At 40.3% G+C, this 26690-nt stretch overlaps 1 protein-coding gene across 3 annotated transcripts in view; it reads left to right on the forward strand.

Moving 5' to 3' along the window:
• Positions 1-2009: 2009 nt before the first annotated feature.
• camsap3 (calmodulin regulated spectrin-associated protein family, member 3) overlaps positions 2010-26690 on the forward strand; it is a 32287-nt gene continuing 7606 nt past the window's right edge. Inside the window, exons 1-11 of one of the 3 annotated variants that reach the window (XM_042504786.1) lie at positions 2010-2502; positions 13784-14046; positions 22048-22188; positions 23312-23398; positions 23800-23832; positions 24630-24768; positions 24893-25032; positions 25955-26039; positions 26133-26175; positions 26279-26334; positions 26602-26674. In XM_042504786.1, the coding sequence (XP_042360720.1) occupies positions 2370-2502; positions 13784-14046; positions 22048-22188; positions 23312-23398; positions 23800-23832; positions 24630-24768; positions 24893-25032; positions 25955-26039; positions 26133-26175; positions 26279-26334; positions 26602-26674 (1193 nt within the window). In that variant the 5' untranslated portion in view covers positions 2010-2369. The remainder of the gene's footprint in view (positions 2503-13783; positions 14047-22047; positions 22189-23311; positions 23399-23799; positions 23833-24629; positions 24769-24892; positions 25033-25954; positions 26040-26132; positions 26176-26278; positions 26335-26601; positions 26675-26690) is intronic. The other 2 variants (XM_042504788.1, XM_042504787.1) reach the window with 2 other exon arrangements.

Raw genomic sequence — 26690 nt, forward strand, 5'->3', positions numbered from 1 at the left:
TTAGTTAAGTTGAATTTGTAAAGAAAACTTTATTTACACAATGGGGCTCAGTTTAAATCAAAACATCTGTTTATAAACTCTTACACAACTTACTGCAATATAATCAAAGTGTCATTTATCCAGTCGTATGTTCAGTGCTTTCCAAACAAGCATTTTTACTAAAACCTTACAATTTAAAACTACTGCATAAGGCAAGCACATGAGTTTGAACTCTTTATGTGTAAGTGTTTTAAGTAGTAAGGTTTTAGTAAAAATGCATGTTTTGGGAAGTGTTGAGCATACAACTAGATAAATAAGACTTGAATTATACTGCAAAAGTTGTTAGAGTTTGTAAACAGATGTTTAGAAATAGTTTTGCTGTTAAACACAACCCTCTCAAGTGCATTCACCATTTTTGGATTCTTCGTTTGATGTGGAGGCATGCAAGAAAAAATAAGTTTTCTTCACAAATTTAAGGTAACACGGGGTAAGTGACTGATATACAAATAGCCATTTTGTGGGTAGTTTTCCTGTAACAATGTGCTCCAATAATATATGTATCCTGGGGGACTTACCTTTAGATTAAATGTCATGTAGATGTCACCACCCTATAAGAGTTAAATGAAAAAATAAAGTTCTTGGAAGAAATTGTTTCTTTCGTTATTAGATTAAAATAGCTTAGAGGTAATCCTCTTACAAAGTTACTGCAGTGTAGCCCTTGGAGTGCTCCACTGGAGCTTTGAGCAACATCATGTGACGAGGCACTCCTGAGATTTCTGTTTTTCCAGTGTGGAGGGTGCTACTGGAAACAACACTTTAGAAACAATGGGAAAAGACTGTCTCAAGTCACAGTAATTAAAGGCAAATTAAAATGTTTTCCAAACTTAATTTCCATTTTTCCTTTCTGCATGGATTTACATAGAATATGACGTTTACTCCTTTGCTCTCATTTTAGCATTTTTATATGTACTGCAGGCTGCTTTTAAGGTGCAGCAGAGTAAATAAGCACCTGAAAATATCTGCAGGAGTTTAACATTGCTGCTGTTCTACACTAGACAGTAACTCAAATATTATTTATTGGCATTACACCCTGCCTGGATGATGTGACCATCATATGCCTAGCTTTTTTTCCTGCATGTTGTTGGGTAACAAGGAAGAATATATAAAGGGCTTGTATAAACATTTTTAATTTATATTGCATGCTGATATATGACTTAATCTTCTACTCAAATTCAGGATAATCAAAAGTATCATAAAACTAACATAAGCATACTCAGGGGTTTTCTTTCTGCAAGAGGTCAGAGGTCAGGGTCCACTATGGCAGTACCCCTGAGGCTGATGGTCTTTGCCCAGGTCACTGTACCAAAGCTGATGTTCGGTGTTGTACCAGGGTCATCCACAGGAGACAGTCATAATCTCAGAGGTAAAAGACTACGTTTTCACAGCCCAGGACATGATAGGTAGACCTGGATACTACCCTCTTTTCAAGTGTGAGAAACTTAAATGTGAGACTTTGTCCATTTAAATGTAATTTCAGTCAGTATGGGAACTACATGTGTTTGCAGTGGTGGTGACTCATGTAAATTTTTATTCCAGGACTTTTAATTGGGTGTTTTTTACATTGTTACCTTGCATTGCATTTTTATTTTTTCCCTGCTAATTTTGAAAATTGGGGGTGTTTTTTCTACATATAAATATAAAGATTTCTGCATTGGGCACTTTTACTTTTAATACTTTAAGTATATTTTCTTGATTACCCTTACTTACTTTTACTTAAGTAAGATTTTCTAAGCAGGACTTCTAAAAGAGTATTTTCACAGGCTGGTACCAGAACTTTTCCTTCCTCCACCGCTGTCTAACTCCAAATTTGCCCCTTCAGGCGTTCAGATGAACCTGTAGCAAAAGTCACACCACACCTCCACCTGCTGTCTCTTTCACACAGGGAGGTCCCGCCCCCTTTGCTCAAGCTCATTTCCTATTGGTCCGTGGGTTGAGTGAGTGATGCCAGTGTGGAGCACCTGGTAGTCAGTCATCGGCGGGGCTCTCACTGGAGCTGCGTACTGGGAACTGACTACATAGCAATGCGGACGAAGAAGGGCAAAAACGAGGGGAATAGTCCGGTTTTCACTTAAAACCCGGCGGCTCGGGGCTTTGCTTGGTTGTAAGGCATGATTTAACAAGGACTTCGCCTCCAAAAACCGCACGTAAAAGGACATTAAGTGGCTCGGAAGCAGCGCCGGGGCGGATATTTTCCCGACAAAACCCTTACCCACATTCCTAGCTGCCCCGCTCGTGTGGAATAGTCAGCTAAAAACATGATTGCTTGATTATTTTTAAACAGTCTTGTAGCTTTTTGCCAGCACCGCTTCCCATTTTTTCACAGACTCGCTATGGTGGACTCTCCTAACACGAGGAAGACTTTTGTGGTCCCAGACATAAAGCCATTGGATTTGTATGACTGTACTAAAGCAAAAATATGCGCAAGTGTCGGATGGCTACTGGCAAAGTCCTACGGCAGTGCAGGTAGGTTTTAGTTTAGGCTGCGGGCCTGGTGAGTTATACCACTACTCAAAGAGGTCTAGTGCAGACCACCATCCTTTTGTTGACCATCAAAATATGCATAATCTGTTCAGCAGTGTAGCGAAAAACACATGCATGTAGGGGAGCTACAGTGTGTGTACAGCTCAGCGATTTTCAGCACAAAGAGCAGCATATGAAAAGGGGAGCATGCACGGTTTTTGTGACACATGTCATTTGTTCTCACTCAATGTGTGGTCACATTTTCATAGGTGTGTGTGTGTGTGTGTGTGTGTCAGAGAAACGGGCCTCCTCCCTAGGCCTTATCACGCTAACCCATTTTGTCGTATTTCTAGCCGCCAGGCTTCAGTCACAAATTGCAGGCTACCGGGTATGTTTTTAATCCGGTTACACAGGCACAGCACATGGGGCGTAGATGATTTTCTGTGCCAATATGACAGCACCAAGTAGTCAATGTGAGCAACAAACCCTCCTGCAATTCATAACAAGGATTAAATAAGGGACTGTTTGTTATTTATGAGAGGGGAGGGGATGGTGCAAAACTGGGGAGGCATTTCAAATGAATTTTTTTAAGTTCTAGGGAGGGACTTATGCTTTTGGGGAGGGACATTCAATTTGAAATGGTTTGTATTTATTTTAGATAACCCTAGATTGCACCAAAACGCAAGTGTGGTTGAAAGGTTTTCTTAAACAATCTCCAACATCGCACCATTTATCATAGTCATAAAAGGTTAAATACGGTTATTCATTGCAGTGGGAGGGTTATGCATTTTTCCAACAGTCACTCAGGGACTCTCGAGAAAAGGTTCGTAGTTGCAGGAAGGGTCATGATATGAAAAAACAAAAAACTGAAGTCATACCCCAGCCACCCCCTTACTCTGTTGAATAAAGTACCTAATTGCGTGCAAATACCTCATTGTCCACTGAGTGAAAAGCAATTTGTCAGGGGATTTCTTTCAATATCCTCAGTCAACAAACCTCAAAAGATGCCTGTAAGAACCCATCCAGCCTCTGTGATGCAAAACACACCCACCTAAGAGAAACGATTTTGTCATACAGTATCATAAGACATGGATTTGCCTCAGGTTTTTACTTAAAACAGCGTCAGTGTCTGACCCTGAGGTGATAACAAGTCTCTTTGTTTTAGAGTCCTATCTGGTAAAGATTAGATCTCACAAAGAAGACACTGAAACAGTCCTATTTGAGAAAGGCATGCCCCTTTTCATTTTGTTCCACCAGAAAAGCACACACAATAGTCTAATAGGGCGCTGTTTTTTTTCCGACCTTAAACACAATCTCATTCGTTGGATGTGAATGTAAATAAATAGTCAGTTGGAGGTTAGTGGTCAAGGTCTGAATCACAGTTTAGTCTAGAAGGAGGTGAACTCTATTTTACTTTAACAACATGACTTGTGTGTTACACAATCCCAGGCAGGCCGTTGTTCCAGGGCTGCTGCAGCCTCTGTGTGCTGCTGTTCAGCACCTCAGCCACGCCCTCTGGTCAAAGTCACTCTCCATGCAAAGATACAGAAAGGACCAACACTGGGTTGATGTGTAATTTTGTCTTAATCAGCCTCACTGATAGTTTTCTGCAAAGTCAAGATGACATCATCACATCCTTTTCTCCTAAACTCAGCTGGGTAGAACAACAGATAGCACAGGATGAGCCAGACCGGGTCATCTGGTCCTCAGCTCGTCCAGGTCAATTAACCTAATGATAACAGTAGGCAACATTTTTAATCTCTGAGTCTTTGCATTGCACATGGACAGTATCTTTTAATTGGAGTTTGTAAAGGCCTAATGACGTACAAATGTCAATCAAAAAAGATCTCTAGCCTTATATAGGTTACCCCAAAATGAGTACATGTGCAATCATGGTAATCCAAAAGCTGCTTACAGGCTTGGACTAAAACACCTATGTTAGCATAAAAAATGTTTCAAGGCTAGAAGCAACGAAAACTGCACAGAATGCACTGATAAACAGAGTCCCTGCAAGATTGTGACCCTCACAGTCACCACAACCAGGGTAAAGTTAACCATCCCCCAAACAAAAATGTTTAAAAATGACAATTAACAACTGTGCCTAAGCTTAACAGTTCCTCTAGATGCTTAAGAAAAGAACTGCTGCCAATATTTTATCCCTTTTTAATTTATCTATTGTCTCCTTTAGTCGAGGAAATACAGAAACATCCTTTATGAAAGGAGATCAGGCCCTCCCCACAGTTCCTTGCTGTAGCAATAGACGGCACACAAAGTGGGTGTTTCCTATAAACTCTGTTTGATCCGCCCAGTAACATTATGTTCGGAGTTTCATACTAACATTGTTAAGAACCATCATAAATCTCATTACATGCTGTAATGTACTGTAATTAGTAAGTGCCGGTTACGTCCTCCAAAGACATGGGGCTATGTTTTCAGTTTGGTTTGGTTTGTTTGTTTGTTGTCATGGGCGGGAACCAAAATAGTTTTTCACTCACGTTAACATTGCGATGTAAGGCATTTGGATGTCCGCGCTCTCCAACTGCCCTCTAGCTCAAACACATTATAGATGTCAAAAAGTATGATTTTACTTCTTTTTGACTTTTGTAAATTTATTCATATTTTCCACATTTATGACCTTGATTCCAAAAAAGTTGAGACGCTGTGTAAGATGTGAAAAAATACAGAATGCAATAATTTTCAAATCCCAAGAATTCACGTCGTTTTTTTTCTATTAAACATTAGAAAAAATAAACAAAGAGGAATGACACAAAAAGTATTAAACATGCTGACTGAATTGTATTTAATACTTGGAGGCACCTTTGTTTGCAGTGCCAGCTTCAAGATCAGTAAAGAAACTAACCTCTCTCAGTGTTCAGATTGGATTTTGGCCCATTCTTCCACACATGCTTTAAATCTGGAAGATTTTGGGGGACCCACTTGTGCATCCTTAAAAAAGAAATTTCACTTTTCAAAACTTCAACGATTAGTCCTCACTTCCCAAATGCTTACAGAATGTGGTTAAAAGAAAGGGTGATGTTACACAGTGGTAAACATGCCCCTGCCTTAATGTTTTTGCAGCATCAAATTCAGAATGAGCATAAATATACAGAAAACAATAAAGTTTGTTTGTTTGGACCATAAATATACTACCTTTGTATTGTACTCAGTTGAATATATGTCCGAAAAGATTTGCAAAGTATGGCACTCTGTTTTTATTTACATTTTACATTGCATCCCAATTATTTTGGAATGTCCTATGTTATGTAAAGCCTTGACATGCAATGTAAGTATATATGTCTTCCATCAAGGTAAATGGAGACTGATTAGCCAAGGATGACGTGAGATGTTGTACGATCTGTTCCTGTAGTTGTGACAGCTGACTTCACAGATCATTTAAGGTGACTCAAACTGCTTTGTACCATTACAATAAAAAAAAAGACCAGAATCTCTTGATTCGCCAGTTTGTCGGCTTGGGAGAAGCTTGCTCATGTAAACTGACATGTTCATAAGAACAATGAAAAGGGTGGCAAATTAAATGGAAAAACCAACACGCATTGTCTTATTATGGACTCAGGCCACCACAAGCCACGAGTCTGCCGAGTCTGTGGAACTCTATTTTAGGGCTCAGCAACATTTTTTCCACAAGATATTCTCTCGTTTATATATTTACACTTAATAATATGTAATCAGGTAATCTCACTGAGATCGTTAGTCTATCTGCCTGTCCTATATTTCTAAACACAATATCTCAAGAACACTTTGAGGGAATTCTGTCAAATTTGGCATAAATGTTCACTTTGGCACAGATATAAACTGATTTGAATTTGGTGGTTGAAGGTTGAAGGTCAAGATCGCCATGACCTCACTAAACATGTTTTTGGCTATAACTCAAGAATTCTAATTATGACAACATTTCACACAAATGTCTAATAGTGTACAATGATGAGGTGATGACATTTTATATTCAAAAAGTCAACTTCACTGTGACATTATAATGTTCTTCAAAAACACTTTTATGGCCAGTACTCAACGTCATAACTCAGGAACGGAAAGGAAACTGCAGATTCCCCGGTTAAAAATATTTATAAAGCATCCATGTTTTCACAGGCATGGAGAAAAACAGTAACTGCAAATTGACTGGGTTGTGGAGGCAAATGACCATGAGGCGGTAATTCTAGTTTTTCTAGCAGTGGAAACTAAACCACCTTGTACCTGCATGTTTTCAAGATGTTTCTTTAGCATGTTAGCTCCACCTAGCTACAAAGCTGCTTGGATCATACTTAACTTCTGTCAAGGTGATTACTCATCCTCCTCCAATCTTTGTGACTATGGTGAGTCAACAAGGGACAAGGACCTGAGGAGGATGTGGCCTTGCTATTAGAGTTTACTCAAGGAAGTCTTATTGGTGTGCTGTATGAAAGTCTTCCAGACTTTGCTAAACCTCTTGATACAAATAGAGTTGTTTCAAGATAATGCGATACTTTGTCGTGATAGAAGCATTTGCCACACCAAACGGGGAGGTCAAAGGTCAGAGTAAGCTCTGCAATTGCTTAACAAGACAAATGCATCCTGCTCACTTTGTCACTTTGTCATACAACGTTGTCCTTTTTGTCTCTCGAGCAGCCATAATGTAATTGCACCCCTGTCTATAGGATATGCGTTGATTCACAATGGCCCTTTAATGCAATTTAAAGCTACTGTTACTAATGTAATACTAGAGCACTGTCAGTGATGATGTGTTACAGGATACACAGGGCTGTTAGAGGGCATGTCCATGGTAAGTTGACCTGTGAATGTATAGGTAGACAGTAGATGCCTAGTGTATTGCTTGAACTGTGCTTTTTTTACCTTCTGAGCACATACTGTCGACATCATTAAACATATACTATGCAGGTATATTCTAAAATACAATGTATAGACTCGTCTGTAATTCCTCCCATGTCATCCCTTGTGACCCACTAGAAGTGTGTGGCAGTGTATTTATCTGCTGGGACTCTGTCCTCAAACTGTGGTGTTTTCTATTTCTCTGTGTTTGGAGCGTTCCTGGTCACAGGGTGCAGGTGAGGTCTGAACTTTATAAGAAAGTAGCGACCAGGTGCCAGGCTGTAAGCAGCACGCACATTCAAGGAGAAGCTACAAAAGTAGTGGACACAGTGCCAAAAAATGCAAATACAGGGAGGCGACTCCCTACGGGCAAAGCTGCGGTTAGCTGTCACCTTCGCTGGTGATGCTGGTACAAACAGTAACCGACAGTTCCTGCATAGCATACCTTTAAATTGCATGGATATGTATTTCTCAGCTTCAGCATTTCACCAAGGGAATAGAACAGATAAACAGTTAAATCAGTTGAAGTTGGGGCACAATTTTTTGATAATTTGAGACATTTGTTCAAGCCAGTAGATGATGCATACATCATCTGATCAACAGAGATAGGTAGGTAGATTGTGGTCCACAGTTGCAGTACAAGATGACAGATGGAATACAAAAGTGTCAAGCAAGAATGACAAACTTAAAAAACACAACATCAGACATTTGTATACCAACATTTTTTTTGACAAACATTTCTTGAGATCTGATTTCTCAACTGGGTTTAATTCAAGCAAAATAGGCAGCTTATTTCTTTAGTATGTGACTCTTACATGAAAGCATGTTTTAAGTCTCATAGGAATGCTTTTTTTAGACTGCCCTCAGTGTTGAGGAAATGACTGTTAAGAGTAGAGAGGTGCAGATTTATATGCAGTGTTTTCGGAAATGCCCATATCAGTGTGCACCATCTTTTTATCCATGGGTAGAAGGTTTAAGTTCTTATAAATGCAAAATTATATGCTTTACAGCTGGCTATTGAAATATACTGAAATTGTACAACATTATTATTAACTCTGCCAAGGAGGTAATGCTTTGTTTGGTTTTCAGCAGGGTTATGGAAAAAACTACTGACCCGATTTTCATGAAACATTGATGTAAGGGTGTAGCATGGGCCAAGGAAGATCCCATTAAATGTTGGAGCAGATTTGAATCACAGGACAGATACACAAATTATTTTTCATTTTTGTAAACATGGAGGTGAGGGTATTTAGCCTCGGTGAAGGTCTGTGCTCTCTGAGTGCCCTTCCAGTTGTAAAAATAATAGTACAGTCTGGACATGTAGACAGCTCCCCCAGTCTGAGACCTCTAAGCTCTAGTGTTTATGTTGGCATTAGCATTTTGCTCAGAACTAGTGGTCACATGTAGGGTAGGGTGTTAACATAGCCCCCCCCCCCTTCACTAGATTTGCTAGATTTTGGGGCAACCACACAGTACCTGCTTTGTTCTAAAAATGAGAGTAGATAATCATCTGTGTTTGATCCTTTCCACCACATGATGAGCACGTTTATAGCTCAACAGCCAACAGCATTATCAAAACACATGTATTGCTGAGCTATTCATTTAATAAAATGTTCCAGAAGTAGCATGGTAAGAAATGTTTTAACTTCATTTCTGAGTTCTTATGAACGATTTCATCGGTGTTCCTGAATGATTCTAGTAAACTGCCCTACAGTGTCATTCAAATGCAACACGATTTGCAAACCGCTGTGCCATGTTATTAATAGAGAGCTACTTAATGTTCACTGTTACTGTGACAACCTTCTTGAAATCCAATGCTGATTGTTCCACTTCAGTGTGAAGTGTGAAGGGGTGCTTGGTGGGGTCTTGTCGGACCTTTTCTTCCCAAAGGAGCCAGTGAGGTTTAAAATGTCTGATTTCAACCTGCCATTGTTTGGATGTGTTTGTGCTGCTCTGTGTCTGTTGATTACTGTCAGACACGTGTTGTAATGTCTGGGACATGACCAGCACGCCAGCTAAATTAGTCAATGAAGTAGAAAGACACATGGCTCCTGTTATCAGCAGCCTATCAAGCATTGCAGGTCAGGACAGAGAGGAGCTAACACAGCTGAACTGACTACAGCCATGAGGGCAAGCTACATCAATGCCACTGTACTGCTAATTAGATTATGCAGTTTTTTACAGGACTTAATATTGTGCGTACCAGCTCATCACTTAAATGGCGCTGTGTTCCTGCAGGTTTGTTTTTGTCAGATCATAACTAACAGCAGGTGAGGCACTGCTGTTGGGAAATTCTCAGGCAACATCTACACCAATATGATTTAATTTTAAAACGCATAATTACTGCTAAATTTACGCCCAGCATTCACACTTTGCTAAAAAGGAGACCTTTGAAAATGCTGCTGACCCCTTTTTAGATTGGAAACTGGACTGGTGTTGCACTTTAGCCCAGATGGGTGGAAAGAGAGACACCTGAAAATGTTGATGTGAGGCCAAAACATGTTGCTATTTGCAACAACTCCTTTTCTGTTTTGCTGCCTTGTACTCATCTTAATTTTATTAACAGTGCCGCCTTGTCACTGGTTCAAGCAAAGAAATTTCTGGTTTTGCTTTTCGCCATCTATGTGTTCTTATCTGAGCACCTAAGTAACCAACCGCAGAGTAGACCATCTACAGTGTACATGACTGACCATGTGATATTCATTTTAACATGATGGAGGTTAATTCTGAAATATTGCTAAAACTCTTGTGTGTACAGCAATCGTTAACGCTTTAAAACTGTTTTAAAAAGAAAAAGTGTGGACTTTAGAATGAGACTTCGTTTTCAGTGAGACTTTTCTCAGTGAGAAAAATCAAGCAAAAGATGAAGGAAAACATTTTATTTCTCTGTAGGGTCCTTTTCATAATAGTGTCAAACACTTATAATCAATCTGAGCTTGTCAGTAGCAAAAACAAGCAGTTTCAGTGGACATACATTGAGGATGTGCTCCTGCCCTTAAGGAATACACTACAATGTAGTCTGTTTTGGGGACTGTTGGCTACAGCACTCTTGTTCAGTACTGGACCAATTTCAAAAATGTTTTCCCTGTTGGTCACTTAGACACAAAAACAAGGGAAAAACATTGTCCAGGTTGAAAAATACTGAAGTTTCCCTTTAAGACTCAAAATCTCCACAGAGTGCTTGCCTGAGCCTCTCTACTTTGTTTAAGCGTAACTAAGCCCAAGCAAACAGAAAAGCGATGCCTCCATAATGGTGACATCAATATACCTCCAGGGAAATATTTAGATTAAAAACACAAGCTTATGTGTTTGCATAAATTGGAGCAACAGTCGCTCTGTCGGTCTCACAGGTCATGGGGTCAGTGCTTATCTGCTGTTCTGTGCAAAAAGGCAAAAGTCTAATATTTATCACCGTGTTATTACCACATTATTATGGTGGGTGAGCGGGGAGATCACTCTTAACCAACAGCTTAACTAGTCACTTTTTTATTGCCTCCTATTCCTTTTATTTTTAAAACATTAGGTGTGTGCTCTACTCTGTAATTGTTGCTATGTTTGATGTGCAAGTTCATAGTTTTGGAAATTTTTACTCTGTTTCTGTGACTTATGTGACACACAAAGTCATCGTTCATGGCGAGACTGTCTCATAGGGAAATCATGCTCATATCGATCTCTCTCATCTCACTGAGTTGTGGCATTTGCATCCTGCTTTGCCTTCTGGGGAAGTTTTTTTTTTTTTTAACACGTCATCGTGGGAAGACTTTTTTTTTTTTTTTTTCGCATGTATTATGTAAATATGCAAACCTACAGCTAAAGGTGTACATTTTGGTGGGTGTGTCACAGTGTTTAGAGCAGTAAAGTGAGCACTGTAGTTCTGGCACACAGGAGCATATTTACAACAAAACAGACCATGTGGCGTGACCGACAATATTGTCTGACGGCTATAGTCATCGTGGAGTGAGAGTGAGAGGGAGCAGCGCATTGTCTAACCTCTGAAGCTGGGCGTTTTGTTTTGTTTACGCTGTCAGTGGATCCATTACATGACTTTATAATGATACAGCAACACAGTGACACCTCCCTTGTAATAATCCCCTGTTTCTCTGTTAGAAAAAATCCAAGGGACTCATAAGTTTCTCTTTTCAGGCAGCCAGCTAGTATTTCAGCATGTCAACCTTTGTCCCAAAGGCCCTTTACTAATTATTCCAGTATGTTTGCACAGAGACACATACTGTTGAATTTGTTGCTGGTTTGGTCTGGACGCAGAGAAACCAGTTTCACAGAGGGCGTGTCTAGCGTATGTTTTTAGGATTATGTTTGCTGTAATGTTATTTGCAGAGAGACCAGTCTGAACAGATTCTTCTACAGTCTTTAGCTAGTAACTATAAACTGAGTACCACATACTGTTGAGACAGAATTTTTATTTTCTCATTTGATTTTGCAGTGATCAACAATAGGGATTGTCCAGCTGCCTGGGGCAAATAAAATGCCATACATAGTTTTTTTCTGGAATTGATGATGGAGGTAGCTCAGGAGTAAGCCATCTTGCTTCCTTTGCATCTCTTTAGATAATTGCACATTTACAGTTACAATTAAGCACTCACAAGAAAATGGCTTTGGGTAAAGACAGAGTTTATGAGCTGAGGTGCAAGCAGGCATTTTAGTTATCCTGGAAACTTGAGTTCAGTCAGGTGGCATTAGAGGATATACTGCAAGGTTTGCCTCAAGTGTGAGAGCAAGGCGGATAAAGTGGGGTTGTCTTTCATGTCACTTAACTTTAGTCTTTGTTGTTATTTGACAACTGCTTATAAAAATTAAAAAAAAGATTTAGGAGCAAATCTACGGAAGCCCTAAGCGGACGTGTGTTGTTTTTTTTTTTTTACAAGCTGTTTTCTCGATATAACGAGATATTATCTCGTTATAACAAGATATTATCCCGTTATCTCGAGAAAACCGAGTTTGTTTTCCTGAGATATTATCTCGTTATCTCGAGAAAACAAACTTTGTTTTTTTTTTTTTTTGTTTGTTTTTTTTTAACTATTGAATGAACGTCAGAAGAAGAAGTGGCGGGTGGATGATGTGACAGCAGGTGCCGTGCGGTGTTCAGCGCGGACCAATGCGCAAGGTAAGATGATTATTACAGGGTCACATCACCCAAATTCATCAGTAATCATAACTACATTATTATACTGTTGCTCCGGTGCTTTTTGGTATGTGCAGGGGCGAGAACCTGCACGCATTTCACCCGCCATCATCCACCCGCCACTTCTTCTTCTGACGTTCATTCAATAAAGTTTAAAAAAACAAACCAAAAAACAAAGTTCGTTTTCTCGAGATAACGAGATAATATCTCAGGAAAACAAACTCTGTTTTCTCGAGATAACGAGATAATATCTTGTTATAACGAGATAATATCTCGTTATATCGAGAAAATGGCTTGTAAAAAAAAAAAAAAAAAACACGTCCGCTTAGGGCTTCCGTACATATCAATATTGACTTTGGGCAAGATTTTTGACCAACTCACTAGGCTGGGAACATGGGGGAAAAAGCATTAATGTTGGACCCTGTCTTGATAGTTCTGAGGTTGCAGGTTTTGGTCAGGTTTCTTATTTCTGCTATTGGGATTTACATCGTCTTTGAGCAATATTCACAGCAAGAGGTTTAAAAGGCAGAAAGGAGCGAGGGATGGAGCATCTTGTAATCTGCAGATGTCAACCTCTGAGCTCCTCATGCCCCACTGACCTTGATGCTTTGCTCTGCTTTACTCACTCATATGATTATCGCTCAAGGGTTTACGCCACTTGTCTTAATCTGCCACCAAACCTGGCAGACAGCAGTTTTCCATGCCAGCGACAAGGTGATTTTGGTTGAAGAAATAAAGGGCCATTTTCATAACATTCAGAACTTCATCCAATCTGTACATCTCCTTAAATATAAGGGCTGCATATTTGCAAGAATCTGGCAATATGATATGTATCATGATACAGGCGTTATGATTTATTGGATTGAAATGTATTGCAACACTGGAAGCAAGGCAATATATTGTGATATTTAAAATCTAACTTTAGATGAACTGTTATAATATAAAGACCACACCACATGCAGAAAAAAATAACTTTTTTATGCACTCAGAACAGTGCAATCTGCATTTGTAGTACTACAAAATAATAAATATGAAAAGATCTACTTTTTGTGCAGTGAATTGCTTATATCAGAAAAAAAAAAAACATTTGGATTAAAATGTTTGAAGGATTCTTTAGGTTAAAAAAAAGAAAATTAAAAATTTGAACACTTAAATATTGACAGTGTTTTTGAAAATCTAAACTGTATCACAGAACATAATATCCAAGTATTTTGATATTGTCTTATATTCCTAATCAACATATTGTTTGTAAAATGTGTTCTTTAGCAGCACTGCCGCTTCAGAATCAAACTGTGTGTGTATGTTTTTGTCCTTTGGCAGAACATGTCCCTGCAGAGCTGCGTGACCCCTTCTACTGTGACCAGTATGAACAGGAACACCTTAAACCGCCAGTTACGCGCCTCCTGCAGTCCTCAGAGCTCTACTGCCGGGCCTACAGTCTATTACTGGGGGGCGCCGGAGTCGATGCACAGCCCAAAGACAACGCCGCCTTGCTGCAGCTCCTCAATCAGAGAGGCATTGTCTCCAAAGACCAGGACACACCAGTGACTGATGCAGACCTCCGGCATAAACCTATCAAAATGGTAACGTTATGTTTCGCTTATTGGAAAAGTAAACACAAAGTTGTTGACGCCACACCAGTCTGGCAGTCAGTGTTGTTGGTAGTGGCCTGAGAGGATTGTTTCAAAGAAATGACAGGAGTGCTGTCTTGGTAGAAACCATTTTTTGTTTGTTTATCATCCCAGGAAGTGAAAGTCTCCCAACCAGATGTTCTGCTATCCATGAGTCTGTAGCAAAAGGGGTCAGGTGGGCTAGGTTGTTGATATAGGGGCTTGTTTATGCTTTGATTCAAGGGATTAAAGGACATCAAAAAGACCCCCACTCATTCAATCCTACCCCCGCCCACCCTCACACTGCCCCCAGCTGATCTCAGGGGATGAGTGAATCCAGCTGCCAGGACAAGGCCAGTCGTAGTGACTCAAGGGATGACTACTTTAATTCCAGGGTGTGAGAAGGAGAGAGAGTCCAGATTCAATAGATGCTCCAGATCAGAACAATAGTTAAACAGTTCTGGTGAAACTTAAGAATCTGTGTTGAGAGAATGCTCTGGGCCGACTCAGTGAGTTGAATCAAGAGAAACTGGTTTTTCCTCTTAACCCTTGACAATGGATCTCTCTCTCTCTCTCACACACACACACACACACACACACACACAATACAGTCCTTAACTCTCCACCCTGAAAACCTGCAGATAAGGGAGTTTATTTCAAATTAGAAATCGTGATATTCTGAAGGGATGCTTCAGGGATGCTTTTAGGTTTAATGTAACTTTTACTGCTTTTTGCTTCAAAGTGACTCTCTGTAACTCTATTCCTACAAAACCTATGTCAAAATAGATTACTATTTTCCTCAAAAAGCCACATACAGCTGCCTTTTCCTGGGCTCCTTGGTTCATGCACATACACAGGTTGTTTTTTTGAAAGCAAAGCAGGGAGTCTCCAGGGATCTGCGTGGAGAGTGTTGTTAGGTGAAAGCTGTTTGCTCCACTGCTGCTGAGCACTGGCCACTGCAGCAGGTGCAGCAGTGCTGCTGCTGCTGCTGCTGCTGCGGTGATGATGAGCTGAATTATATGCTTGAAAAGGTGTGCATGCATCTGTGATATTTTCTTAACTGAATAGCATAGACATTGTGTGAAGCAGTAGAGCATTCAAAGTCGAGGCTGGTGGTATGAGAATTTGGACGTTGGTTTGCATTATTTTGGTATAGTTACCAAGGCAGATAGATGCACTTTGGAAGCAGATACAGTGGATGTTTTGTACAGATTCAGTCATATAGTCTTTTTTCCAAGTATAATCTGTGTAGTGTAGTGTATCAATACTGCAGAAAATGAGCATCGAAACATTTTCAAATTTTCATATTCGATATGTATCAATAAATTGATATTTTGACAACACTAGACTGTAGACAGAACCATATACCTTATTGCTCTTGAAGGATTTCTGACAATTACAACCTGCACTGACAAATTTGCCTTTTTACATCAAGGCGCCAACTAGGCATTCAGTTGTAACAAAAGATTAAAGATTGTAATAATAGTAATAATGCCTACATTCTCATCAATACAGCACCAGTAATAATGGCCTAATGACGCACAAGGTCTCAGTCGTGCATGATATTGCTGTGATTTGTATGTGCATAAATTTGTCTGCTTGCATGCGTCTCACTTTTGGGTGATGCTCCCAGGTCAGACGCCGCACCATCTCTGCTGTAAATCCTAGCCATTAAACTCTTATTTTTGGCTGTAACTGTTAATGCTGCATTTGCTGTTTTGGTCGATGAGCCTTCCAGTCGCTACTTGGCCGGAGGCTGCTCTCTGAGCTTGTCTGTCGCTGACTGGCAGCGTAGCTACAGTGTGGCAAGCTAAGAAATTGGGTCATGCTGCAGCAGCATTACAAGGATGGAGCATCAATGTGGGTCTTGGCCAGTAAACGGCTTTGGAGCAGCAGCAGTCTGCTGCAGCACTGCTGTATATTAAAGCTCCACATATCCGTGTCGGACAACAAGGTAATATATAGTGAACTTACATAAAAGTATGTTTAGTCATGTTTGTCGCAGATAAGTTAACAGTACTGTCAGTCAAGCTGCCATACAGTGTTTTCATTTTGTTATAGATACACACATTTTTCATCTTTTTTGGTGAGAACTGTGATATTTGGCTCATGTGTAAATCCAGGGATGTAGGTTTACTCTAAACCACAAAGATGCTTGTGCTGGCTTAAATTGCAGCACCAGAATCAGTAGCAGAGTGCCAACGGCATGCTCTGAATAAAACTACACGGTAGGCGCTATGATCAAAGTAGGGCAAAATCAGGCACATTATAGCTCTCCTAACACATTTAATATTACAGAAATAATTCTCTTTATCAAACTGTACTCTTCTGCTACTGGATGAAAAACCTCTTGCAGTTTGTCCCTGCTTCTAGACCTTGAAAATTCCTTAGTTGATTGTGAGACTAAAAAATATTCAGGAAGACAATGGCGTGAGCGGTGATCTGGGACAGGTGGAAAGTGAGTCCCATTTTTCTCTGGATTGTAGATAGTCAGGAGAAGGTCATGTCTGAATGTAATATTTTGACACAGTATGCTCAGAAAGCCCAGAGTATTTATTTACTCTGTCTTAATTGTGGTTTTTGTATGCTGATGTTGTAATATATAAAGATGTTTCACTTTAGATTTAACTGGAAATATTAAGGTCTGCCATTTTGTTCTACAGTAGCCCAGAAACGACTAAACTGACTCTAGATAGGGCTATTTTGTTTTCATGTCTCCCACCGTAGTTCTTGTAAACACGTGGCACATAAGAGAAGTTTCAGTTCTGCAATGTCACAGCTAGATGCCTCTAAATCCTAAACACTGGAACTTTAAACCCTAAAGGAGCTTTATGTGGCATTTAGAGCATACCTGTGATTCAGAGTCAGATTCAGGTTGTCTTCACATGGTTCACAATATGGGGTGACTGACTCGGCAGCTAGCAGTGGTAAGTCGGTAAACAGTGCTGAAAACGGCAAGAGTGTCTGCAGTATTTTGTTATCTGGGGTTAACCTGAGGGTGGGCGCCATGCTTGTGTGACACTGCTGCCCCGATATCAGTGGTGACTGTCATATGAGCACAGTGCAGAGCAGCGACAATGAGCCAGTGGGACACACTCACAGGGATTCACATGCACTAGCATGCACGCGCAGCCAGCCCGGCTACCATAACAAAAAATGGAGAAGCTCAGATTACAACACATGCAGAGGGAGCGTTACTCAGGTCGCCATTATTCCACTATATGCTTAAATAGCAAATAGTGGTTTGCTGCTATTTCATTGTTATTAATGACGCATACATCTCTTGTTAAAAAAAATGTATATTTATATGGTTAATTCAACAGAGAGATAAGTATTGATGTATGTGAAAACTGTAAATCAATGGTACTGCTTCTGCAAGCCAAGCAACAGTATCTTTACAGGCCAGGGTTATCATGAAAGGAAAGCTTTGTAGACGGCACAACCTCAGGACCCAGCAGAGGAGCTTCCGGCTGCCTCCATCCCCTGTTTGCTGTGTATATGTGCGTGTGTGTGCGTGGCCTACTGGTAAATGTCCTTCTGGTGGTGGCCCAGCCCAGATTAGAGATAATCTGCCATGCAGACTGAACGTCATCATCCACGATTGGATGACACGCCAGAGATGACCACTGACTCACTGTGGAGCTAACATTTCTCACAGTATCAAAGTATTTTTTTTTTTTTTACATCTATTTTTAAATGAGGCAGTAGAATATAATCATATTTTTCTATGTCAAGCATACTGATATTGATTACGCTGGAGATGCGCTTAAGCCTTTGTTCCCACGGTGACAAAGTAAGTCATGTAGCCATAATGCAGCTAACCCTCTTCCCGGTCCCCTGTTGGTTTTGGATAGGCACTGACACTTTGTCTTAAATCATACTGCTGTGTTGGCAGCTTTCTGGTCAAGTGAGCATCAGTCAGGAGCTTAGTTGAAAACAGAAGTGGCAGACTATCAGAAACGCTAACCATCATCTTACACCAATTGTTCTGCTCGATGAGACAAGAAACTAATGTGGGGTCGTAATTAAACCCATCTGAAGTATGTTAAACACAGTTAAAGCTATTCTAGACTAATTTTCTGTGCATTAGCATACGGTTTCTGTACATATCAGTGTTCATATAACCGTGAGCCTTGAGAGCACCTCCTGTCTAAATCCCCTGCTGGGCCCCAGACCTGCCTGATCCCCCTGTTTGTCTCCCGCTCAGTAGGCACCGAGCAGGGAAGGGGGTGGGGTTAAGTCATAATTCAGACATAATCAGATTTTGCCCTCATCATAATCTCACTTAATGATCCACAAGATGCCTTCTTTGTTTGACTGAGTTGTTGACACGGTTATGCAAGCAGATTTTGCCAAACTGATCCATAAAGGTTTTGTGTTGATGGGGTTAATTGACGGGGTATTAATTTTTCCTCTCTCTGTTACATCAGTTTGAGGGGTGCTAACTGTTTGCTGGCTGGATGTTTCCGCGCAGAGAGCCGGTGCTAAGCCAGGGGCACAGAGCAGTGCTGCGGTCAGGCTTGTGTTGAGATGCATTGTGGGTCAGCTGGTTGGTTGTTATGGTGATCTGGCAGGCTATGTGCTGGGTGTTCATGCTCCTCTCTCCCCTCTCATTAGGGAGACTTGTGATTTAGCTTAGCGAGCTCTCCTGGGCCCGTGATGGGAAATCCACGGGCAAACACCCCCTCCCCCCTTCTTCCCCGTTTATTCTGCGCTTTTTGTCATGAATCAGCCTCTACTCTCTCCGCCTGATAACTACTGTACAGCATGACAACAGGGTTGGCCACTTTCGCTTAGTCTGTCACTCTGTCTTTTTCATTTCCTCTTATCCTCTCAGTCATGCTGTCTCCTTTCACACCGTAACAATAGTTTCAGCCCATGATTACACGTTCTGGCTAAATGCAAAAAAATATGTGGCTGCCTTAAATCACTCTGACTGTTTTGACACAATTTAGCAGCACTGTTTATTTGGTTTACAGGCCTCAAACACCTGAGAACAGACATGGTTGAAATCTGTATCACAATATCAGAGTTTTTTTTTTTTCAATATTGAATCAATCTAATGCAATCATAAACAGCAGCTCAGCCATAAATTCTGCCTATCAGAGGTAAAATGTTTAGTTTTAGTTAACACTGTTGCCAAGGTGTTATTGCTTTATATGTTTTGTTTTTTTTAATTCATGTTGTAGTTTGGACTGTATTGTATTAGAAAGAGATGTAACTGTTAATTCTCCAAGCCCATAGATAAACATGAGTGCAGAAGAATATGAAAAACACATTTTATTATAATAAGAGTTATTCTGACACTGATACCAGTATCATAAATGCCTCTGATACTCTAAAATGCTGAATAAGGTATCAATAAGTACACAAGTCCATGCACTGATCCGATACTGCATAAATTACTGATAAACTTTAATGTAGTTTCACACGTGGATGAGACCGCAGCAAAAGCATACATCTAAATTAACACCTTTTAAAAAAGTACTAATAATAGGCCACTTTACTTTCTAAAGGCAGAATATGCAAAGCGATGGTAATGGATTGCTTAAGTAAATAATGAAGTGGCAAGTGTACATCACATTGTGGCAAATGCATGCAAAATCACCTGTAAAAATGATCAAATTGACATTTCATACAATAAACTGTTTTGTCTGTTTTGCATCAGACAGAAGACTTCACATATGCAAAATAATTACTTATATTTGTAAAGGATCATTATTTTGGATTGTAAAGTTTTGTAAAATAATGCAATATGTATATAAAATCAATGTAAATATATCTTTGATCTAAGTCAATTTCTGCCCAGCCCGACTGTTTCAGTGTTCCATAACAGCAGTATATGGCAGTATATGGATACTGTATCAGTATTTTGATATGAGACTAGATAGTGTCTTAGATTTTGAATATTGTAACATCAGAAGTGTTGTCATTTTCTGGTTTTAAAGGCTGCATTACTGAATGTGATGGCATTTTCTGAATTAGCCAGATTATTTATTGAAAATCTTAGTGTGTAATTTTGATGAAGCACCAATAGTTAACCCTTATTGTTGCCACAATATCAATATCAAGTATTTTGTCAAAAATATTGTTATATTTGATTTTCTCCATATCGCCCACCCCTACTATAAGTCAGTCAAATTGTGGCTAGCTCTGAGAAGTCTCTAAGCAGGCCGTTTGTCCCCTTCTGTACTGCAGACATTTCCACAGAACAGACAAATCATGTCACGGACACACAAGCAGCCCTAGTCTTGGCAACAGTGTCGGGAGGGCAGGCCAGGCAGGGCCACACAGCTCCCAGTGACTGACTGCAGCACATCCACAGAGCCTGGCCCAATGCTATCTGACAAGCCTTTGCTGGCACAGCCCGCCCTGCCCGCCCCAGCACCGGGCCTGCCCAGGTCAGCACTTTACATCAGGGTTGAGTAGGCAGACATGCAGACAGGGCTCATGCACGCAGCTGGACTGCCACTAGCCCCCATCTGGGGCAGCATAAGAGGTTAAAGGAGGAATGTCTGGCCTGTAAAGTCGAATTTGTAAGTAGTTAAAGAGAACAGGCACTGATTTGCACAGATTAGACTCAAAACTGAAGGTTGGCGATTGAAGGAGTGGCCCCATGACAGGAATGTGTTGTTTTCGACCCGCCTGTCCTCTCTGTCAGCCAGAATTGATAATTATAGCAAGAAGCTTGTTGCTGTTAGCCAGTAGTGAGGAAACAGGGGCCCCAGTATTGCTTTTGTATGGCAACTAAAAGTGGCACAGGAGACAAAAATAGAAGGATCATACATTAAACGTAATTACTATATATGGAGGAGGAGTTGTTCATAATATAACCTCACAGGCTAATAATTTTCCCCTCCAGACTTTCAAGCCCTGCAGACTTTGTTAATGAGCTATGATCCCACTGAGGCTTTCAAAAACTAGAAATAACTTTATTTACCAGCTACTGTGATTGTCTTAATAATTGCAAAAAAAAAAACTGGATGGAAAAACTGGACAAATGCCACGAGTGTTAGATCATGAATAAACCCAATAATTCATTTATTTTCCAATTTTCTTAGTTAAATGCTCTTAAAATGGTGTGAAAAATGTCTGAATCATTTACAACAATATGAAGATTAGGCACTGTTTGTTGTTGCCATGTGGCACAAACCGAGTACAACTTCTAATGAGCTAACAGGTTTATAGATTTAAGGTGCTATCCCTTACTGAGCTGATAATGTTGGCGGTGCATTTTAATGGGCTCTAGCCGTTAGAGAAGGCTCTTTAATGGTCTCTCAAGTATACTTATGTCAGTCAGAAACAAAGGCTTGGGAATGTCAAATATGTGGAATAACAGTGTTTGATTGTTCTAGTTGTGTGAAAAACCCAACATCTTGATTAGATCTGAATATACTGCTCTCTGACAAAAACATATTCATACACCAAAACTGCAGAAAAGACGCTGAGCACCTGTTTTCTAACAGAGAATGCTGTTCTTTGTTGTGCTTCCTGGTGATCTAGTTACTGTAGTTTGTTGCACATGAGTCATACAGCAATATTTCACTGCGCAAAAGGGAAGCAAAGCACGCTGACGAGAAGGCAAATAAAGGTAAAGCAGCTGAGGAATGACAGTCCTGGGACACACGTTATCATATCACAGGCCCATTGCTTATTTAATGATTTAATGATTGTACAAACAAAGGTCCAAAGTTCATCCACGTCTAGTGATGTGAGTGAAAACTCTTGCAGGCCTTTCTGCTGACTCACTGCTGGCTTCTAGTGACCTCTTGAGGAAGCTGCCGGTACATAATGGCCGCTCTGCAGGAGCTGGAGGTGATCTCTGCAGTGAGCAGTGCCCTGATGGAGCAGTAAAATGTCCAGCATGATTTTGTTAGCTGTAATTTATTGATGGTGTCTGGGCTCCCTGGCCTTCACTTTAAAATGGTCAGGCGTCTGACAGGTCTTCTTCCTTCTCCCATGTGATTGGTGCAGAGTGCTCACCTGGCAGTGATAGATGCCCTGATGGCAGTGGGAGCCATGGAGACAGTGACTGCGGTGAAGACATGTGGCTCTGCCGATCTGCTGGGCGGAGCCTCCAGCTGGCAGGATGCTGTGCTTCATTGGGTTAACGAGGTAAGGAGCAGGCCAGAGAGAAACAGTGCTTGTGTAAAGCACGCGTCTCAGAAAATGACTCATTCAGAATATTGTCTTTCCTCTCTACCTTTTAACGAGGATATGTGTTGGAGATGATTAGAAATGTCTGTTTCGCTACAGAAAAAGTGAAATTATATTTTATAATGCTCCCTCCACAGAGCAAGGTCACAAAATCCTTTACAGGAATAAAATACTTTAATATAAAACCAAAAAACTGAAAATAAAACAAAACATTGGCAACTACAGACTTTAAAAAACACACATCAGACAGCATGAGGTGAGACAAAGGCCAGTTTGATTGAGAACTTTGCAGCTGCTTTTTAAAAAGCGTTAACACAGGGTTCCCCCGGATCCTTAAAAAGTCATTGAATTCATTCATCCAAATTTAAGGCCTTAATAAGCATTGAAATGTCTTAAATCACTCTTTGAAATGTCTTAAAAAAATGCTCATTTTTAGGAATCTTTTTTTTTTTTGACATTGCATTACAAAACCTTAAAACACTGAGCAACTTCATTATTATTTGAATTTTCTATTTTCTTGATTTATGAAGTATCTCTTACATTTATCACCAAAAGTCATGTTTTATTGAACTGGCTTGAAATGATCATAAAAGATTAGAGACTCATGAAATGGAAAGACTATCTTTCCTACTAAGATTGAGAAATGATTTATACATTGCAAGATGTACAAAAGGGATAATATATTTATCTGAATAAGGATCGTGTTTGGTGGTTTGTCCCACCTACCTTCATAGCGTACAATGTAATTTACTCCCTTTTTGCTGTCTGCTTCGATTATCGTGGTAAATGAAATGTGAATTATTAAGTGCTGTAGTAAGACCCACTGCTGTTAACCCATAACAGTGTCAATAAGCACTGTTCAGAAAAATGACTGACAGCACAAAAAAGCAGTAACTTTATATAGTCCCGACTCAAAAAACTAATACCCGTGCAAGATTTTGATTCTGTCGTACTTTAAACCTCCACTAATTAACGCATGCACTTTTTTCCCACTGTGTCTTAAAAAGTTGACAATGCACAGTTTATTGTAAATCTGTGACCTATGTGTGTTAACCATTTTGTCTTCATGGTATGCTCCCAGTTGAACCAGAAGTTACGGGAACGTACTGAAGGAGCCCAGAATGACACGTCTCAGGCCATAACAGAACCTCAACCTGTTCAACCCTCTGTGAGTATTACATGGCACCTCCAGCGTATTTCTATTCTGTCTCTTGACACACATCATTACATCCGGACACACGTGATAATCTGTGGAGGATTATGCACTCAATGCTATAAAAAAGCACAAAAAGTACTGTGTTAAGCTTATATTGTTGGTTTTGCTGTAATTGCAGGCTTTTACTCACCTATACTTTACAAGCACAACCAGTACTGGTTGACACAAAACTAAAAGGGTAGTGTCATTGCTTTGTCAACAAGGCTGTCTTGTCATTTCAGGAAAGTTGCATCATCAAAACCCTTTCTCTAGTTTGTCTAGTTCTTCCACTGCAGGCGTAATACCTCTCCTTGTGCTCCTGTTCTCCATTTCCTTGTCTTTCTCTATTTCCTGTCCCACCTACTTTCCGACAGTGTCCTACTCGCTGGTACTGGAAACTTGTTCCTGTAAGTTCCCTCCTTTCCTCTGCTCCCTCCCCCTGTCCCTCCATCCCTCCAGTGTCTTCATCAAATATATCAGCAATTATCTGATGGTCAGGTGTGTTTTTATTTCTCCATATGCTGGTGTGAGAATGCTAATGTGCATCACATCCTAATCTGCATTAAAATGCACGTCGCAGCATTAACGTCAACAGGGCGGGGCAGAACTGGGGCGCTGTGTTTGTTGACACACGAGTGGTGCATGAATCACAATCTGTACTTAAACAGGCCTTGAAACTGCTGTGTACAACCGGTTCCTCTGGTCCTCTGTGTCACAGAGGAGTGTGTTTGTGTGTGAATGGCTATGGGGGTTAACAGAGACGGGCTTCTAGTCAGATGGTCCCTGCAGACACTGAGCTGTGTGTATAGATACAGTCGTTGTACCTGAAACTGTTTTTCCTCTCTCTTGCCTCCTGAGACTCACTTGTCCCACTTCCTCCTGACAAAACCTCCTTCTTTTTTCTGCTCTGATTAAGTCAGTCACTTTGCATCTGCCATTTGTTCACCAAAGCTCTCATACACATTAGCATGACCTTTCTTTGTTCTCTTTTCTTACATTCATACTGCAGATGTTTTTTGAAGTATTCTGTTATGTGTCACAGTGTGTACAGACTTCAGAGTATCCACCCATGGAAAAACCCTGACTTTAACGATTGTTTTAACATTAACTAATACATTAAATATTTTACATATAATCAATAAATAAGGGGCTTTAAGGTCACAGTGCAGTATTTGACTGTCTTGTTTGTTTGTTTTCTCTTTAGCTCCGCTACAGGAAGGATAAAATACAGTCCAGACAAAAGCCCATATTTCCAGTGGTAAATGAAGTCAAAGATCTGTCCAGTGGTTGTGCTGTTGCTGCAGTCATACATTATTATTGCCCTGGCCTGCTAAGACTTGAAGGTACTAGCAAACACTTTATCCACAAACAGCTTTTTAGTACTTGATTTGTTTGTCAGTTTTAACCCACCCCTCTCTCTCTCTCTCTCTCTCTCTCTCTTTCTCTCTCTCTCTCTTTCTCTTTAAGATGTTTGTATGAAGGAGTCCATGTCTGTAGCGGACAGCCTTTACAACCTGCAGTTCATCCATGAATTCTGTGACAGCTGTCTGAAGAGCTGCTGTAACTTGGCACTGGAGGATATGCTGTACACACCACAGGAGCTTCAGGTACATTTCACACTCCTGGGGCCGTATTCATAAACACTTAGCCTATAAAATTCTAGCACGGAGGCCTACATTAGGAGCTATTTTAGGAAGTTGTCAGAGCAACTCTGGGCAAGGAAGGGACAGAAAATAACCTTTAGTGAGGAGGTGTGGTTGACCCATTACTGGGTATGATGCCTACTGTTGAAATGTGGGATTGGTTGCCCTTTGCTGAGCCTGCAAGGTGTGGACACCCAGTAGAAATTAAATGGACTGCATCATTAGATGAGACTGTAAAATCGCTGTAATTGTTTGTGTGATCACTCTACTAATGCAAGGTTTAGACAAACACAAGTCATCACAGCTGCACTGTTGAATTTTCCAGTTGCCAAATATATTGGTGGGATCACTTTCAGTATTGGTGCTACATTGTTATTGTGTTTGGTGGGAGATGTGAGCGCATCTGTAATGAGATCAACCACAAACATCATCCCTGCATGATGTAATCTGTGGCATTTTATTACCTCACTCGTCTTTTTTTACACAGAAATCCCGCTATAGAGCCACAATGATGAACAGAACAACAACGCAGAATAACGGCACAACATTTCTGCCTTGAACAGGCAGTGTAAAAGGGGTTACTGTTATTTCAACCTCTTTGTCTTCCTGCCACTTCCTTCTCTGCTTAAGATACTCTGTGATCCTCCTCCATGCTTTGTGAATAACTTATGTCTTAACCAGGATCTAGTCTTAATTGTGGGGAAATTCTTAGAAAGCGTCATAATTCTGAACACTTTCTGAGAATATTGTCATGAGGAGCATCTCTTTGTACTAGGAAGCTTTGCAAATACGGCCCCTTATTATTAATCGACATATCGGCACATTAAAAAAACAATGACCACTGTATTTTCTTCTTCATGCCTAATATTATTGTATCTATGTTCAGCTCAACTTGCTGAGCTTCCTAGCAGAACTGCTGAACTGGTTTGAAGTAAGAAGGCCAGAATTTGTTCAGCCAATAGACACACTGGGTAAGTGTGAAAAATTTTGTGTAATCCTACAATGAAGATCATTTCATTGAGTATTTGTTAGAGAGCCTTAATGGGGTTTTTCTTAATTCACAGATGGATCCACACCCGTAACACCAAGTAGCTTGAGTGGTAGCAGGTACAAAAGCTCTCTTAACATGATTTTGCCCTTTTTTGTCGTCTGGTACATTCGTTGAATGAAACATTTGTTTGAACTGAAAGGTTGTTTCTCTGCTTTATAGTACCTCACCTTCCATCTTCAAGAAGCCTTTCCTCCCCATCTCCTCTCCTGCGTCAGGTAAGATGAAGATGAATGTCATCATGACATCAAGCTACAGTGTTTTGTATGTGTTTGTACCATTTTACAGCCTGGTTTACTGACTTCCCTCGATCTTTGTGTGTCTTTTAGTTGAGTTTCATGTTGTATTATATATATCTTTATTTTCTTATTTTTATGGATATTTTGTGGACATTTGTGTTCCGTTTTATTGTCATAATGCTTGATTTGTGCATCCCTGTGTGGTGTGCATGCCTTACGTGTCTGTGTGTCCCCCATTGTACTCAGGATCTTTGACTCAGTCTACCTCAATGTCTCATATAGAAGGAGTTGGAAAGACATGGAGCAAGAAACCTCTCAGGTAGGACCCATATGTG

The sequence above is a fragment of the Plectropomus leopardus genome, chromosome 17 (assembly GCF_008729295.1).
Source record: "Plectropomus leopardus isolate mb chromosome 17, YSFRI_Pleo_2.0, whole genome shotgun sequence".
NCBI classification, from domain to species: domain Eukaryota; kingdom Metazoa; phylum Chordata; class Actinopteri; order Perciformes; family Serranidae; genus Plectropomus; species Plectropomus leopardus.